The following is a 19142-nucleotide window of genomic DNA, read 5'->3' on the forward strand; positions in this document are numbered from 1 at the left end:
GCTTCTGTTCCCATTGGCCACCAACTCTCTCTATTCTCTGCTGCCCCCAGAGACACCATGAACTTTATCGCAAAGGGCTCCAGGCAGGGATGAGAATGGGACAAAAGGAGCCTGGCTGGGAACGGAACGAGTGGGGGACACATTTTACTGCCCACAATGAAGTCCTTCACTTGTTCCATTCCCCTCTCTTCCGCTCCCAATCCGTCCCCAGAGGGGGTGATTTTTGAGAACTGTTCTAAACAGTTATCAGAAATCGCCCCCTCTGGAACAGGTGGGGAACGGAACGGAACAAGTGAGGGACTTCAGTGTGTGGTAAAATGCATCCCCCACTCGTTCCTGGGCCCTTCCATTCCATTCTCATCCCTGCCTGGAGAACGTGGTGTGATAAAGTTCCAAGTCTGAACTCAATCCTGGAGTCCAAAAGATATGATACACAAAAGCAATACTTTATTAATGGAAGTTGAATAAGACAAAACAGATTAATAATGTAATTTAAAACAACTGTTTTACTCTCACTCATATTCTTCTCTTAAATTACTAATTCAGACTCTTAAACCCGACTCAGTTCCTAAACCTGACTGACTTAACCCTAATTCTTACTCTTTAACCCCCCCCCACACACACACACACACACTTCCACACTCTTTCCCACTTCCCAACTCATGCCCAGGCTAACTTTCAAATCCCCATCTTTATTCAAACATTCCCCCATCACCTCTTACTCTCAATGTTCCATTCACTCATCCTCCCCCACCAGCTCCTCATCCGATTACCTCTACTATTAAATACATAAAAATATAACAAAATCAAATTACCTTACTGTAAAACAACATTTTCTGCAAAAGTCCGTGACATCACAGAGCCCTCCAGCATGTAGCTAGAATATCACTGTATGATATTCCAGTTTTCACTTCCCATCTTGTGCTTAATAAGTCTTAAAATTTGATTTGCCTTTTGCTATTTCTTTCAGTGGATTTTGTTTTATAACTCCAGAACTGCATACATATTATGTTTATGATACAATGTCCTTTCTTTTGTGCTTTGTTTTTATTGACATTGATCTAATATCCTTGGTCTAATATCCCAGACAGATCTCTCTGTCTAGAGTTGCTCTGCATTGAATTTTATAATCCTGAATTATATGTTGGTTAACTGCAAATATTTGAAATCTGCCAACTGTTTCTTAGTTAGTGGATGGCAATATTTTCCTGCAGATAAATATTATTGCATCTGTAAGAGATATTGTATCTTTGTTGTCTCCTTGTAAGCATTCATGTGTTACATATCATCACTGGGATAATGGTTTTGTTTGCCATGTGGCTGATAAATCAGACACTGAGTTTCCTAGTTCATGTCTTGTTGTAAAGCTTTAAAAAGATGTGCCTTTCAACAGAGACTGTTGTAAAGTGTTCACTACTTGTGACTAGGGTTGCCATAAGCCAGGACCTCCAAACCGGGACAAATGTAAGACAACATTTTCAAATGTAGGACACAGTTTTAATAAATGGAGGACACACAAAAAATGATGATTTTTTTAAAATGTTAATATAAATGCATGTTTCTTAGGCATGATCAAAATGGAGGACATTTTGAAATTTGACAGAAGAGGACATATCCTGGAAAAGGTGGAGGATGTCTGGTCACCTTGTCTCTGGTCCAAAATACACTGCAGAAATAAAACATAGCTGGACTGAAATGCCCCGAGTTCCTCACCAAAGTTGCATCCACACTGAGGAAAGAATCCAGTTCCAGAGTGACTTAACTGTCCTGGGTTAGTGCTGGGGAATGCTGGGAATTGTAGTACACTGTGGCCCCAGAGCTATCTCTGACAGGGAGTCACATAACCCTCCAAACGTAGTTGAACTGCAGTGCCTAGAATTCCTCACCAGGTGCATCCACACTGTGGAAATGGTCCAGTTTGAGACTGCTCAGTGCTGGGGAATCCTGGGAATTGTAGTCTATTGTGGCCTCAGAGCCTCTGACAGAGAAGTCTCAATGTCTCTCAAACACTAGCATTCCCAGGATTCCCTACCATTGAGTTAAAGCAGTCTCAAAGTGGGTTATTACTCTTTCAGTGTGTGAGAGAGATAGAAAGGCTAGGGACTGGATTCATTCATTAACTCACAAAAGGAGGGTGTCTATGTCCAAAACACACTGCTTTGACTGCCAGGGCTCAGTGCTATGGAATCCTGGGAATTGTAGTTTATTGTGGCACCAGAGCTCTCTGACAGAGAAGGCCAAGAATCAAAGGGGAGGGCAACAACAAGGATGTTACGGTGGGAGTCTACTACAGACCCCCAAGTCAGACTGAGGAATTGGATGATATCTTTCTAGAACAGATGACCACACAGTCAGAAAAGAGAGATGTAGTAGTGATGGGCGACTTCAACTACCCTGATATTTGCTGGAAGTCAAACTCAGCCAAATCCACAAGGTCTAGCAAATTCCTCACATGCTTGGAAGACTATTTCATGGTCCAAAAGGTGGAAGAGGCAACAAGGGGGTCAGCTATTTTGGATCTGATCCTAACCAACAAAGATGACTTGGTTAATGGGGTGCAAGTGGTAGGATCCTTAGGTGGAAGTGACCATGTTCTCCTGGAGTTTGTTATACAATGGAAAGGAGAAGCCAGGCATAGTCAAACATGCATTCTAGACTTTAGGAGAGCAGATTTCAGTAAACTTAGAGAAGTATTGAGGGTGATCCCGTGGTCAGAAATACTAAAAGAGAAGGGAATTCAGGCCGGATGGGAGTTTCTCAAAAGACAGATACTGAAGAAAAAATGGGAGGTGTCTCAAGAAACCAGGATGGATGACTAAGGAACTTTCAACCGAGCTAAGTTTGAAACGGAACATGTATAACAAATGGAAAAAGGGGGAAATCACAAAAAAGGAATTCAAAGAAATAGCAGGCATGTGTAGGGGTAAAGTCAGAAAAGCTAAAGCGCAGAATGAACTCAGGCTTGCTAGAGAGGTTAAGAACAACAAAAAGGGCTTTTTTGGATATGTCCGCAGCAAAAGGAAGAAGAAGGAAATGGTAGGGCCACTGTGTGGAGAAGATAGCAAAATGCTAACAGAAGACAGAGAAAAGGCAGAATTACTCAACACCTTCTTTGCCTCAGTCTTCTCAGAAAAGGCAAAGGGTGCTCAACCTGAGGATAATGGAGCAGAGGACAGATATGGGGAATTTCAGCACAGAATAAGTAAAGAGATAGTAGAGGAATACCTTGTTAATCTAAATGAATTTAAGTCTCCAGGACCAGATGAACTACATCCAAGGGTACTAAAAGAACTGGAAAATGTAATATTGGAGCCATTGGCAATCATATTTGAAAACTCCTGGAAAACAGGAGAGATCCCAGCAGACTGGAGGAGGGCAAACGTTGTCCCCATCTTCAAAAAGGGGGAAAAAGAGGATCCCAACAATTATCATCCAGTTAGTCTGACATCAATACCAGGAAAGATTCTGGAGCAGATCATTAAACAGAGAGTCTCTGAACATCTAGAAAGCAATGCCATAACCACAAAAAGTCAACACGGGTTTCAGAGAAACAAGTCATGCCAGACAAATCTGATCTCTTTCTTTGATAAAATTACCAGCTTGGTAGATGAAGGGAATGCTGTGGATATAGTATATCTTGATTTCAGTAAGGCCTTTGACAAGGTTTCCCATGATATTCTTGCAAACAAGCTTGTAAAATGTGGGGTAGACAAAGTAACTGTTAAATGGATCTGTAATTGGTTAACCAGCCGAACCCAAATGGTGCTCAACAATGGCTCTTTTTCAGCCTGGAGAGAAGTGACCAGTGGGGTCCCACAGGGCTCTGTCCTGGGCCCAGTGTTATTCAACATCTTTATCAATGACCTGGATGACAGAATTGGGAGCATATTTATCAAATTTGCAGATGACACCAAAATAGGAGGAATAGCTAATACTCCAGAGGACAGGATCAACATTCAAAATGACCTGATTAGACTTGAAAGCTGGGCCAAAGCTAACAAAATGAATTTCAACACGGAGAAATGTAAGGTACTGCACTTAGGGCAGAAAAATGAAATGCACAGATATAGGATGGGAGACACATGGCTGAATGAAAGTACATGTGAAAGGGATCTAGGAGTCCAAGTAGACGATAAGTTGAGCATGAGTCAACAGTGCGATGCAGCAGCTAAAAAGGCCAATGCAATTTTAGGCTGCATCAATAAAAGTATAGTGTCTAGATCAAGAGAAGTAATTGTGTCATTGTATTCTGCTCTGGTCAGGCCCCACCTGGAATATTGTGTCCAGTTCTGGGCACCACAGTTCAAAAAGGACATTGAGAAACTGGAGCATGTCCAGAGGAGGGCGACTAAAATGGTGAAAGGTCTGGAAACCTTGCCCTATGAGGAACGACTTAGGGAGCTGGGGATGTTTAGCCTGGAGAAGAGTAGGTTAAGAGGTGATATGATAGCCCTGTTTAAATATTTGAAAGGATGTCATATTGAGGAGGGAGTAAGCTTGTTTTCTGCTGCTCCAGAGAACAGGACCCGGAACAATGGATATAAGCTGCAGGAAAAGAGATTCCACCTCAACATTAGGAGGAACTTCCTGACAGTAAGGGCTGTTTGACAGTGGAACACACTCCCTCGGAATGTAGTGGATTCTCCTTCCTTGGAGGTCTTTAAACAGAGGCTGGATGACCATCTGTTGGGGATGCTTTGATTTGGATTTCCTGCATGGCAGGGGGTTGTACTGGATGGCCCGTGCGGTCTCTTCCAACTCTATGATTCTATGATTCTATGAAATGCCTCACAGACACCAAAATTCCAGAGCATGGAGCCCTGGCAAGTCAAAGTTAGAAAAAATACACAGGGGCAAAATAAATACTGAAAATGGCCACGCACCTCCTCCTCCTCCTCCTCCTCCTCCTCCTCCTCATCATCATCATCATCATCATCTTCCTTGCCTCGGTGCCAAAGGAAATGGCCCTCTCCCCTCTGCTGCCTTGCTGGGACCAAACAGAGGAGGAGCTCCGCTTCCTGAGTCTGGCAACCTCCCGTTGCCAACAAGCCTCAAAGATAATTCCCCAAACGTTTGGCTAAAGCTCACCAAATCCCCCCCATATCTCACGAAATATTCAGTCAAAATCCCTGAAAAGTCCCCATAATGTTAATATGGCAATAAAACGTAGCCCTAATTGAATAAAAATAATTGGAACTTATTTCAACTCTCAAAATTACCATTAAAACCAACCACCAAAATCACACCAAAGGCTCTGAAAAGTACCCATTTTGGTGTGAAAGTTACCAGATTGGCAACACTGCGCCAGGAGTCAAGGAGGAAACCATGCAGGGACGCCCCCTAGTGGTGAAAAACCGGGAATGTCCCGCCAGCAGGAAGGTTATGGCAACCCTACTTGTGACACACTCAAATGAACACAATTCAATAACTAGGCATTCTATCCTGCTTGAAACTTGATAACTATCCAATTTTTGCAGTCGTAGACTGACAGCGAGAGAGAGAGAGAGAGAGAGAATGAGTTAAGCTTAATGAATCCCTGATAAGGCCCTCTAGAAGCTGGGCTTTATTTGCCTTGGTGGTAACACATTCTAAAGGCTTATCAGTAAGGCACACACCAGATTAGAGAGCCAGCCAGCTCATAGTTGGTGCCCTCTCCAGCAGGATTAACAGCTGCTAGTGAGAATCAGTTTTTAGTCTTTGTCAAGCAGCTGTGAGTGATGTGCCATTTCAGTTATGCACAGTGTCTTTGTATCCCTTTATTTGCACAAGGTATCCCTGGCAAATAAAGCATGGGGCATCTCTCAGACCCATCCATTACATGGAAAAGAGACAGGTTCAGTTGGCTATGTCAAGGCCCTGCTGCACAACAATTTCCAATAATTTGTGCTACATTGTTGGTAGCTTTTGATTTATGAGAGCACCAGCTTTCATGGTGATTAAACTTAAGAAATATTTTGAAAATGACAGAAAATAAGAGGGTTTTTTGTTGTTTTTTTAAAGTGCTCTGCTTGTTACAGTTAAAGGTTTAATCAATTAGCAATAATAATAATTTATAATCAGAAGAAGGTATTTCATTACTGAACAAAATGGTACTTTCATTCTAAATAATAACTCCAATTTAGTGAGTATAAAATGTATTGATATAGAGAGGCTAAACTACATTTTTATGTATGCTTTTACCTCTTTAGCTCACTTGATATCTTTTAAGGAATCACCTGCAGGTGGGTAGAAGGTTGTTGCCTGCTGTTGTCTGTTCTCTGTGTTCCATAAAATTGGTGTTCTCTGTGTTCTCTAAAAGCAGTGTCTATCTGGTGTAAGATTCATTTCCATAATTTGTATGAAGGATATATGTGTGTGTGTCTTCAAATTGCCTGTGACCCTATGAATTTCATAGGTTTTCTTAGGCAAGGAATACCCAGAAGTGGTTTTGCCAATTCCTTTATTTGAAATATTAGCTGCAGCACCTGGTATTGGTTGGCGGTCTCCCATTCAAGTACTAAACAAGGACATACAAGCTCTAAATTATAGAGTTCTAAATTATACATTTGAAACTTGACTTGGCAGTAGGGAAGGGCCAGATAATCTGGCACAAGAGAGGCTTCCAAAATGGGTGTAATACAAGAAGAACATCAGGAATAAAATAAAAAATAAATAAAACCCTATGCATTTTAATGCCAAAACTAGCACTTCATCAAAAGAATTTTGTGCGTCTTAAATAGTAATATTTGCTGCCTGTTTTCTTTCATTCTGTGTAACTTTCTACAGGTAACGTTTATATTATACTTGTACATTGCAGTAGTGACACAACAATTTGCACTAATTCCATCAGAGAATGAAAGGGTACATGCATACTGTCAGGAGAGATATGTGGAAAAACTGAAGCAATGTCTTCCAGTTAGCTGGTTCTTTCTTTGTACCCCTATTATTGGTACAAACAGTAATCTTTTAAATTATTAAATCAGGGCAAATAACAAATGGGTAAACTAACTTGAAAATTTTGAGAGATAATATATAATGTCACCCAAGCCTTGGGAGCAGTACATTTTCTCTTCATGTGCAGTGAACTTATATGGTCTCCTGTCCAAGAGAGAGTCTGTTCTTTCCTAATTCTGTGTCTACCTTTTTGCCAGCAAAAGTTAACATAATGATTTGTATTACTTACCTATCCCTGCTTTGTGTCTAACCACATCCCCCTCTCTCTTTTTCTGTTCAATAAATGCCATTAAAACAAAACAGCAAAGAATTTGGTGATAGTTTTTTTGTAGGTTTTTTGGGCTAAGTGGCCATGTTTTCGGAGAGTTTATTCCTGATGTTTCTCACCTTCATTCTTTTAGGACATGGCCACATAGCCAGAAAAACCCACAAAAAACTATGGATGCTGGCCATGAAAGCCTTCAACTTCATAATTTGGTGATACCTTTAAGATTGAGAAACTTTATTTGGCATGAACCTTCATAGACTCCAATTGACTTTATTAGATTTGGCAAGTGGACTGGAGTGCTAAATAAAACTTGCTAGCCTTTAATATGCTACAAGACTTTGTTTTTGTTGCACCATACTAATTTCCTCCCTTGAAATTATCCCTCCCCCAAAATTCAATAAAATAAGGGAGTTCAACTATTACTTGACAGAGCCAGTGTGGTATACTGGTTTGAGCTCTGAGCTCTGACTCTGGAGACCAGGGTTCGAATCCCCGCTTGGTCATGGAAACCCACTGGGTGATCTTAGGCAAGTCAGACTCTCTTAGCCTCAGAGGAAGGCACTGACCAAATTCCCTATGAACAAATCTTACCAAGAAAACCCTGTGATAGGTTTGCCTTAGGGTTGCCAAAAGTTAGGAATGGCTTGCAGGCACACAACAACAACAGCTATCACTTGAAGATTGAAGAGAAAGGGGCAAAAGAGCTGAGTGTCATCTGCATATTGATGGTGCAAACTTCAAACCTCTGGACAACCTCTCCCAGTGGTTTTATGTGTGTTTTAAATGATGGGACAGAACTGAGCTCTGAGGGACCCCAACAGCCAATCGATTGAACAGGAGTCCCCCAGCACTAATGTCTGGGTTCATCCCTCCAGTGAAGAATGAAACCATTGTAAAACAGTGCCTTCAAGTCCCATCTCAACAAAGCGACCCAGAAGGATACCATGGTTGATGATACTGAAAGCTGCCAAAAGGTCCAGCAAAACCAATAGACATACACCCCTCTCTAGGTCATCCACCAAGGCAACCAAACTCATCTCCATCCCATAACCAGGCCAAAATCCAGTTCTACTGGATAGGTACTTTCTCATTAACTTTAATCCAATGTAACATAAATAGCTGAGCATTTTCATTTCATTTTAGCTTTCCAGTGTTTCCAGTTCTCATGTTTTTAGTTTTACTTGATTTCTAAAATTGTAAAATTATGAAAATAATGAAAAAACAAATATTTTAGATGTAAGTGAAATGGGACTATCTCTAATGTCACATAACTGGATCTCTGTTTTCTTCAACATGACTTTCCCCCTTATCCCCTGCGTCTCCTCTATTCTCACAAATTTGCTCCAGAAGGGCCCCCAGTCCTCTGGGTTGGTAGGTATAGAAGGGCTGCAGGGATAGAGGAATTTTGATCCTTTCCACCATTGTGTCTGTTCCAATGATGGATGGACACCACTGCTTACAAGATGTGCTATTTTAAAATTAGTAGAAAGCAGTTGATAATATACAAATCTTTATATTGCAATAATTTATACTGTAAACTAAGGTTCTTGACAGATCAGGGCTGCAGCAACCTCATACCATGGCCCTGATCCAGCCTTTCCAGGATGCGAAAAGGAGCTGCAAAAAGTTGCTCCTTTGTGCGCCCTGGAAAGGGCGCCATAGCAATGGCGGTGTGGCTATACAGTGCTCCTTCAGCATTGCATCATATGGACACAGCGCCAGAGGAGCGCCATGATGCTGTGCACCATGTGGAACAGCGTGCAGCATCATGGCACCTTGGGGACAGAGTTGTGGTGTACATCATTTGGATGTGATGCCCTGACTCTGCCCCCAGGCCATCCTTTCAGGCCAGTCTGTCCAGGGTCTAAGTCCTTTCAGACTCAGTGCTTAAACTATGGAGGAAAGGGCTGGAGTGTCTGGATTATATCCACAAGTTATTTCCCCACCTGCATACAGCTTTATTTCCCCATTCTTCCAAAAACAGTATGTGAAGGACCATGCGGTCCTTCTCTGGTCCCCTTTGATTCAAAAACTGGGTAAATTCATGTCTGCCTATCAAACCCATTTTTGAGCAGCAGTTTTCTTAGGAACTGTGCAATAAAGTTGGAGAATCTAGGTTAATTTCTCAGTTTGTGAACTGTCAAGTCAATGCCAGAACATGATTGAAATTTCAAAAACAGAACTTCCATAGCCTTAGGACTGAATTCTTAAAGAGATTACAATTAAACAATGGAACAACAAACATAGCAGTAAATAAACAACAGCTGATTTGATGTGATGCATTGTACAAATGCACTCAGACTCAGAGATGCAATAAGCTAATTTTCTGTGCATACATTCCAGGAATGAAATCTACAGAAAAGGTAAACAATGCTCTTGCTATTTTCTTCCCTGTCTCCAATACAAGATAAATTCAAGGAACTCTGTGGTCAGCCTACTTAGGGGTCTTTGAGTCTCAAGCTATAAGTAAGCTTATCATGCTATAAGTAAGCTTATCATTCTGTTTAAACCCAGAATTGTGGATTATTCAGTAATGGAATGGATAGCTCCCCGCACGCACATCACATGTACCCAAGTTATGAAGGTAGGTAGATTTAGCAGAAACATCAGGTGGTTGTTGTTATGGTGTGCCTTCAAGTCATTTCTGACTAGGGGGACCCTACAGCAAACCTATTCTGGGATTTTCTTGACAAAATTGGTTCAGAGGAAGTTTGCATTTGCCTTCTTCTGAGGCTGAGAGAATGTGACTTGTGCAAGGTCACCCAGAAAGTTTCCATGCCCAAGTAGGAATTTGAACTCTGTTCACCAAAGAAATATTCCAGTGCTCAAACCAATACATCACACTGGTTATCTAGACACATCAGATACCCCATGGAAATGGAACATCTATGAAATTTCTTGTAGTTAAATATCTACTTTATTTTTATTTTTCCATGAGTGGAGTTCTTCTTACAGCATATGTGATTCAACAAATGGACAAGACATTCTTTCTTCTCCACCATTTATCCATAGATCTTCCTAAAATCAGTACTGATATGTTGGACAACCTTCTAGAACAATGTGGGAAGTATTTCAGCAGTCTGTAAAGGAAATTACCCATTTTCCCTTTAGGAGCCTGTGGTGGATAATAGCTCTTCTACATAGTGAAGGAGGCTTTGGAAACAGCCTGTATTATATCAAAATGGTTTACAAAAAAACAACACCATCTATTTCATGTGAAGTCAAAGGCTTTCATGGCTTTAAGGGTTTCTTCTTTCCTGTTGAAGTTGTCCAGGTGTTCATGGATTTCTATGGCTTCTCTGTGCATTCTGACCTGACAGTTGTTGGCATGGTCCAGAATTTCAGTGTTTTCAAACAGCATTTTATGCCAGGATGGTTTATAACGTGTTCTGCTAGTGCTTATTTTTCTGGCTGAGAGACACTGCAGACTGGGTGAGCCAGAAAAATCAGCAGTAGTAGAACACATTGGCGGGTTATAAATCGCCGCTTTGAGGCGGTCTGCCGCTGCTGCTTGGTCCGCGCGGGAGCCATAGCACCCACACTGCGCGGCTCCCGCGCGGACCAAAGAAGAGGCTCCAAAATGGAGCTTCTTGCGGCGCCTCTGTGACGTCACGAGGCGCCAGGGGCGCATTCTTGACGTCACAGACGCCGCGACACGTTCGGACGCACAGCGTCCGATACGTAAAGATGGCGCCGGCCGTGTGTAACGGCCGGCGCCATATTGTACAGACAGAGTCCGTACTAGAGCCAGGGGCATCTAGAAGAGACGCCCCTTTTTTAAAATGGGACGTCCTGCGGACGTCCCAAGTGGCGGTTTGTAACCCACCATTATAAACTATCCTGGGCATAAAATGCTGTTTGAAAACACTGAAATTCAGGATCATGCCAACAACTATCAGGCCAGAATGCACAGGGAAGCCATTGCAATCCATAAACACCTGGACAACTTCAACAGGAAAGAAGAAACTCTTAAAGTAAACAAAGTTTGGCAGCCAGTTCTGAAAAAACACCAAAATCAAGACCCAGCAAAATGAAATGAAAACCACCCAGGGTGAGGAGGGTTTCCCAGTAGACAATGGATCATGGATTAAATAGATACCTTGTAGGCCTTGCCATTCAACAACAGAACAATATACAAGTTAACACTTCCTCTCAGCCAACAGTATATACATCCTCACTCTCTATCATGCCAGCATTCTCTGAAGAGAAAGATGCCAGCCACAGCTTCTGGTGAAATGTCAGGAGTAAACTCTTCTGGAACACGGCCTTATAGCCCAACCCCCCCCCCCCCACAAAAAACCTACCATCTATTTCAATTCCCTTCCCTTATATGTCTTCCAAGTGCCATAACCTGGTGTGTGTGTGTGTTTAAAGAAAGCTAATATGTCCTTCCCTGCACGGGTGGAGGCTATATGTCAGAAAAATGTGGTCAGATATTAACTTGACCTCCTTTGTAACAAATCTGTGTACAAACCTGGGCTGGGAAGAGCACACCTTTTAAAATAAAATATTTAAAAATAAAATGTATTAGTCATGTTATAAAAGAGCAAAAGAGGAAATGATTACATTTAGCCGTACTTTCTGCACCCAGCTGTTGAAGAAAAGAAGTTGTTAGGTGGTGTCTTGTTGTTGGGAGTGTCTTTCATGTGCTTTTTAAATCCCTTTATAGTTTATATTCTAGTGATCTGTAATCTTGTATCTTCAGGTTCATTGTTTTCCTGATGGTTGTTCCAGTGGCTGCTTTGGCATAGTTCTGTGATACCTTCTTTGTCACATAGTGATTTACATAGTATCATAAGTGCATGGAAACTGTATTTTTGTATAGTGATATTATAATACTTGTTTCATTGTTTGTGTTAAAGAAAAAATTATTTGTGATTTCAGTTTCAGTCTTCTGACCCCAAGATATTTTTTCTGGATGACCAAAGCCAATGTATACCATATTAGCATATATGTAAATTTAAGATTTCTCTCCTGTTCATATAAGAGAAAGAGAGAGAATCGGCCATGCATTCTAGTTTTGGAACCAAGGCCTGCTTTAAAAATATGCTGCTGTGAAGTAGGAAGGTTGTTTTTGAAAGCTTTTCTTGAAATGAAAAAATGAGATTTTCATGTCTAGGCTCCAAAAATATGGTAGATTATTTCATGCATGCTCATAGCATAATAGAGTTGGAAGAGACTGCAAGGGCCATCCAGTCCAACCCCCTGCCATGCAGGAAATCCAAATCAAAGCATCCCCGACAGATGGCCATCCAGCCTCTGTTTAAAGACCCCCAAGGAGGGAGATTCCACTACACTCCAAGGGAGTGTGTTCATCACAGGTGAGCAAGCTAGCATTTACAGATTCAACCTGGGATAGATTTATAAATTAGTCTAGCAGCAGTGCCTGGGATGGTCCCACTTGTTGGTTTATGAAGCCATTACACTTTGGAGATTATCGCATATCGTTCTCAGAACGTTTTGCATCATAACGTGATGGGAACATTCCTGGAATGGATATTACCGCATTGAGTAAACTGGAACGTGATGAGAGCGTTATTGGAACGCATTTTACCACACAGCGCTTCCTTTTTCTTGAAACCGTTCCCAGAACATTTTCCATCTCTCCCCCTTGCTCTCTGCCTTGGTCCCCTCTTTCCCTCTCTCTTTCTCTCTCTTTCCCTCCTTTCCTCTTCTTTCCCTTGTCCCAACTTTCCTCCCTTTTTCCTTCCTTCCCTCCCTCCTTCTCCCCCCCCCCTCACACACACACACACACACACACACCTTCCCTCACTGCAGTCGCTCGCCTGCCTGCCTCCCTGCCTGTCATTCTTTCAGCCAATCAGGAGATGGAGGAATGAGAGAACGGATTTGAGAACGGATAAGAATACTGCACAGACCTCTGTTGAAATGTTCTCATCACGTTACAGCTCACTGGGAACACAGTGGAGATTACCCCACTGCGTTCTGAGAACGTTCTCAGAACGTGATAAGAACGGAACACATTTAAGAATACCGCATGTATGTGTTCCAATCGGGTTCTGAGAACGTTCTAAATGTGTTCTACATGTGTACCAGGAGGGGACAGATTGAATGTGTTCCCAGTGAGCTGTAACGTGATGAGAACGTTCCAACAGAGGTCTGTGCGGTATTCTTATCCGTTCTCAAATCTGTTCTCTCATTCCTCGGTCTCCTGATTGGCTGAAAGAATGACAGGCAGGGAGGCAGGGAGGCAGGCAGGCGAGCGACTGCAGTGAAGGAAGGTGTGTGTGTGTGTGTGTGTGTGTGTGTGAGAGGGGGGAAAGAAGGAGGGAGGGAAGGGAGGAAAGTTGGGACAAGGGAGAGAAGAGGAAAGGAGTGAAAGAGAGAGAAAGAGAGAGGGAAACGGGGCCAGGGCAGAGAGCAAGAGGGAGAGGGTCTGGCTGCTTCTGCGGGAGGGGGGGCCTCTGGTGTCATGTCCAGCGGGGCTCCTGTGCTGGCAGCCTGCAGGAGGCAGGGATGGCAGGGATGCCCAGGACCTTCTCCTCCTTCCCTCCAGGAAGGAACCCACACAAGCTCCTCTGTTTGGAGCACCACACAAAAGCAAGCAAACAACTCCCAGAATTCCATAGCAAAGAGCAAGACAAGAATTAAAGCGGGGAGGGAAGCTCACAGGCCCCACCTGGAATATTGTGTCCAGTTCTGGGCACCACAATTCAAAAAGGACATTGAGAAACTGGAGCGTGTCCAAAGGAGGGCGACTAAAATGGTGAAAGGTCTGGAAACCATGCCCTACGAGGAATGACTTAGGGAGCTGGGGATGTTTAGCCTGGAGAAGAGAAGATTAAGAGGTGATATGATAGCCCTGTATAAATATTTGAAGGGATGTCATGTTGAGGAGGGAGCAAGCTTGTTTTCTGCTGCTCCAGAGACTACGACCCAGAGCAATGGATGCAAGCTACAGGAAAAGAGATTCCAGCTCAACATTAGGAGGAACTTCCTGACAGTAAGGGCTGTTCGACAGTGGAACAAACTCCCCCGGAGTGTAGTGGAGTCTCCTTCCTTGGAGGTCTTCAAACGGAGGCTGGATGGCCATCTGTCGGGGATGCTTTGATTGTGATTTCCTGCATGGCAGGGGGTTGGACTGGATGGCCCTTGTGGTCTCTTCCAACTCTATGATTCTATGATTCTATGAAGGCACACATTACATGCTTACACACACAGGAGGCAAAATGGTGACAAGCTGCCAAAAAGGGGAATTGGGATGACAGCAGAGGACTGTTCTTTTCTAACCGGTTTAAAGAGCTGCTATGGCTGCCCGGGCTCTGCCCTTGGTCCAGTCCCCTCCCTGGCAACTTGTTTTCCTTCGGCTTGAAGAGACCTGCATGGAGCTCCTCCTTCTTCCCTCCCTTCCCTCCCTCCTTCTTTCCCCCCTCTCTCACACACACACCTTCCCTCACTGCAGTCGCTCGCCCGCCTGCCTCCCTGCCTGTCATTCTTTCAGCCAATCAGGAGACGGAGGAATGAGAGAATGGATTTCTCTCGGCCTTGGTGGAATATGTTCTGGGAACAGTTTCAAGAAAAAGGAAGCGCTGTGCGGTAAAATGCATTCTCATCACATTCTGATCACGTTCTAGTTTGCTAATGCGGTAATATCCGTTCCAGTGACGTTCTCATCACGTTACAACACGGAACGTTCTCAGAATGCAGTGCGGTAATCTCCATCTTATCTGTACCCTCCCTGGAACACATGTGGAACACATGTGGAACACATTTGGAACCCGATGGGAACACATACATGCGGTATACTCAAATGTGTTCCGTTCCCATCAGGTTCTCAGAACGTTCTGAGAACACAGTGCGGTATTCTTCTTTCTTCATTAGGGGGTCAAATCATCAAAATAATTTCTTCAGCCACTGTTTACCCAGTCAACCTGTTTCTCCCATCCACTTGTTTGTCTGATTCTCCCCACCCCATTTTTGTGTCTAATTTGAAACTTTGAAAATTGAAATTTGAAATGGATTTGAAACTCTATGGGCTGTGATTAACAATTCCATATATAACACAGAATTTGACATTTAATAAATGTTATGTAATCCTTTCCTGTCTCCTATTTCTGAAAAATATTATATTCCAGCCATAGGCTTATTTTGTTTTTAATCGAGTGCATAAACAATATAATAGCAGTACAGAGAAGTGAAGAATAATATATGTTCCACAAAAAAGAATGATGCCAATAGTTAATTCTCTCTCTCCATTCTGTTTCTTTATTGCACATATCTTTCCCCCATACAATTGTTCATAAGATCCCTCTCTGTAACCAGATAATGGGACTGTGCTTGATGGTCCTGACATCCACACACTGAATAGTGTTCATCCAAATAAAAGCTTGGGAAAGTTATGGAGGGGGCTACATCCCCAGAAAGTCCAGGCTGGCTAAGGGATTCTGAGAGATGTGATCAATTGATCAGTCCATCAGTTTAGTTATACTTCAACTTTATCTATGGACTAAGACTCAGGGCATCTAATCCAGAAGGTAACTTTTCCAGGCCCTGATCTATACTCAGTGATGACAGTGAGCTTGCAGGTTTATGAAGATTGGAGTTTGCCCATCTGGCACAGGTCTACTTATTATTTCACTACACATTGCCTATGAACACCTTATCACCCAACACATGTGAATATACACACACAAACCACTCTCAGCTGCACAACATTACCAATCTCTTTGTGACCAGTTTCTTTCATAGGGCAAAGGAGATGAGCCCATAATTCATTTGATGATATTAAGATCAAAAACTAAGCTACTGTATTGTTTGTGAAACATCCAAGATCAAGAATACAAAGCAGAACATTATGGAAATTAATATACCTAATATACTAGTCAATGACCGAATAAATTTTATTACTATTACTATTACTACCTAATATACAAAAAAGATTCATTGGCTTCATTCTGTAGTTTGGGGTTCAGTCTGCTGACATTAGCACAGTGTTGTAACTTGACAGCTCTACCATCCTTATTGTACTGCAGTAAGAGACTACAATTACATCAGTAACTTCTATGACACTGATCTGACAAACAATTTCATTTTTTTACAGAATATCATGCTGTTATTTTGCAATTAAAAAGAGAGCATAAAGATGAAGTTGAAAAATTAAAGGTAAATATTTCTGTTCATTCAAATCTATTTTTTAAATTAAAAATCCTTCCTTTTGAACTTCTGTACAAATTGTATAATTCTGTTGTAATTGCATGTTTCCCATTTGGTATGTTTGTAAATTGGTCAGACACAAATCTGAAGTTATCATTCAGAATAAGGAGCCACAAAAAAAAACCAAAAAAAAAAAAAAAAAACCTGCAAATGAAAAATGCAGGTCCCTAGTGTCATCCTTTTGTTCTTCACTAGTAGAACATAAGTATAGTTTATATGCTTATATCCAGGATATTATGTATTATAGACTACTTGCAGTCTTCCTTTACCTTGACCATTTCCCATTTGCAGTTAAATACTCCCACCTTAATGGATTCATAAACAGTATCCCTGCACATCTCTTTCACACCTGGTTTAATGCATATATCCAACTGTATTCCATGAGGTCAGCTCAAATAGTATCTTATTCGATGAAGGAGTGGACTGTACACTTCTAAATATCTACAGAATGATAAATTGACATGTTTCAGTGCTTTCATTCTCTAGAGTGTTTGAAGCAAACTGTTTGTCACAGGGATGGGGAACTTATGATGTTACTTGACTACACCTCCCATCATCTCTGTCCACTGGCTATGCTGATGAGGATGATGACAGTTAAGACTCCACAAATATCTAGAAGGTCAAGTGTGTGCATGTGTGTGTGCTGTGTGTCTTCAAGTTGTTTTCGACTTAACAGCAACCCTATCATGAGTTTTTCTTGGCAAGATTTTTTCAGAGGAGGTGTGCCATTATGTTCCCACCACTTATACATATAATCTTAGAGAAAGGCATTTTCTGCCTTGTCCACTAGAGGTCAGTTAAACTTCTTTTTTATTTTTCCTTGAGAGAAAAAAAATAGTTCCTACTTAACTTGTGAGTGTGTGTGCATATTAATGGCAAGGCAACAGTACTGTATTTTATATTTGCAGTTTAACAGTGATTGTCTCATGCTATACCCAGTCCTGTGGCTGCTGTGGGGGATAGAGAATCCCTACTGTAGAACATGCAGAACTTAAATGCAAATAGTTAAAATAATTTAAATATTAATAAAAATAAAATATTGAAAAAAGTGACTTGTGCCAGTGCTTTTCTGCTTCTAAATCCAGTAGGCCTAAATGCAATAGAGTTGACCAATTGAACTTATATAAGTGTTGGCTGGCCAGGTTTCCATTGATCCTGAAGTCTGTTCTGCTTAGCAGAAGCAATTGTATGTTGGGTAGTTTACCTTTTGTTTCCTCAGATACAAAAGTTACAAGTTTAACTTTTTTAAAATTTGTCTGTCCTCCTTTACCTTCCAAACCTCAACTTTCAGCTGCAGCCATCCCATCCCAACATGCCTTTTGCCTTGCCAGTGGAAGCAGGGAAAGAGGGCACAGAGCAGACCCAGGTCTGTTCTTGTTGCTGAGCTCTGTTTTAGTCACCATCCCTTCCCCCTGACTCCAGGGGAGGAAGGGACAGCTGAGGTTGAAGGTTAAACTTTGAAAGGGTGAAGGAGGACAAGTACCTACCTTCCTTGATGGGGCTTAATGGTATCCCACCATTGGTATTCTGTTTCAAGATCTGTTACAATTTAAAGATACAGGAGCCCCATCCCAGATCCAGTCTGGAAATCCAAGTCATGTGGGGTTGCTTTTTGCACTGGCCTATTGTGCTGCCAACAAATCGAGAACCATTTGTATAAGGGGGTATTGAATACCTCCTTACTTCTTACTTCCTAACTTTTCTACTGTCACACACGAGTAAATGTTCTAGTTATTCTTGATATGTTTTTTCAGATATTCTGTATTAATGTAGTGTGTTGCAATGGCCATTGTGTCATAGACAAATAAAATTAATCAAACCTCCTTACATCAGTAGTTGTACTCTTTATGTGTTTTGCATAACAGAGTACTGGATATCTCCTTGTTGTTCTTGTGTGCCTTCAAATTGTTTCCAACGTAATGGCGACCCTAAGGCAACCTACCACAGGGGTTTCTTGGCAAAATTTGTTCTGTCTGAGGGAGTATGACTTCCCCAAGATCATGTAGAGCATTTCCATGGTGAAAAGGGGCCTTTCAGAGTTGTAGTCTAACACTCAAACCACTATACCATGCTGCGTTTCCTCATATAAGCATATAAAGGCTACAACCACTGGTGTATTCAGGGGATCTAATATCATTCCAGCCCATATCCAGCAAAGATTTCTGGTTTAGTTGCAGTTAGTTTACAAAACTGAAACACGATGGCTGAAATCTTCTGTAGCTGAGTGTAGCCCTACACTAATGTAAGCCATATATCCCTGGACTTACTGAACAGCCTCTGAAGGCACCGTCCCAGCACAGCCATTCCCTGCTTTGTAAGGAGAAGGCAAGATCACAAACATCTCTCGGTATCCCTATGGCCAGATGTGAAATTATTACATCAACAGTGAGACCCCAGAAGGATTTCAATAGTTCACAGTGCCAACATCATTATTTCATTTCTGCTTATGTGGAGATGCTTCTGTGATCCTACCTGCTCCCAACAAAGCAGGGAATGGCTGTACAGCAGGCTTCACAAGCTGTTTAGTAAGTCAGGGGAGGTGGCTTTGGTGCTGCGGAGGGGAAAAGGAAATACCAACCACCATTACACCCAAAAAACATATGCATGGATATATTCCTAACAGGATAGCTGCCAATAAGTTTGTTCAGTGAGTTAAAAGTCAGGACTATAAAATCCAAAGCAACCTGTGAAGAAATCTAAATGGACTTAGTTGTCAGCCACAGAATGGCAGAGGCAAGTCAGTGTTAATATATGTAAACACTGGAGA

At 42.0% G+C, this 19142-nt stretch overlaps 1 protein-coding gene across 4 annotated transcripts in view; it reads left to right on the forward strand.

Annotated features, from left to right (window-relative positions):
* The window catches only part of FMN1 (formin 1), a 220154-nt gene that overhangs the window by 93757 nt on the left and 107255 nt on the right, over window positions 1-19142 (forward strand). For all 4 annotated transcript variants that reach the window (XM_089521999.1, XM_089522001.1, XM_089522000.1 and 1 more), the window contains one exon: window positions 16263-16324. In XM_089521999.1, the coding sequence (XP_089378125.1) occupies window positions 16263-16324 (62 nt within the window). The remainder of the gene's footprint in view (window positions 1-16262; window positions 16325-19142) is intronic.

The sequence above is a fragment of the Sceloporus occidentalis genome, unplaced genomic scaffold (genome assembly GCF_023333645.1).
Source record: "Sceloporus occidentalis isolate IW3139 unplaced genomic scaffold, rSceOcc1.0.p SCAF_4, whole genome shotgun sequence".
In the NCBI taxonomy this organism is placed as follows: Eukaryota; Metazoa; Chordata; class Lepidosauria; order Squamata; family Phrynosomatidae; genus Sceloporus; species Sceloporus occidentalis.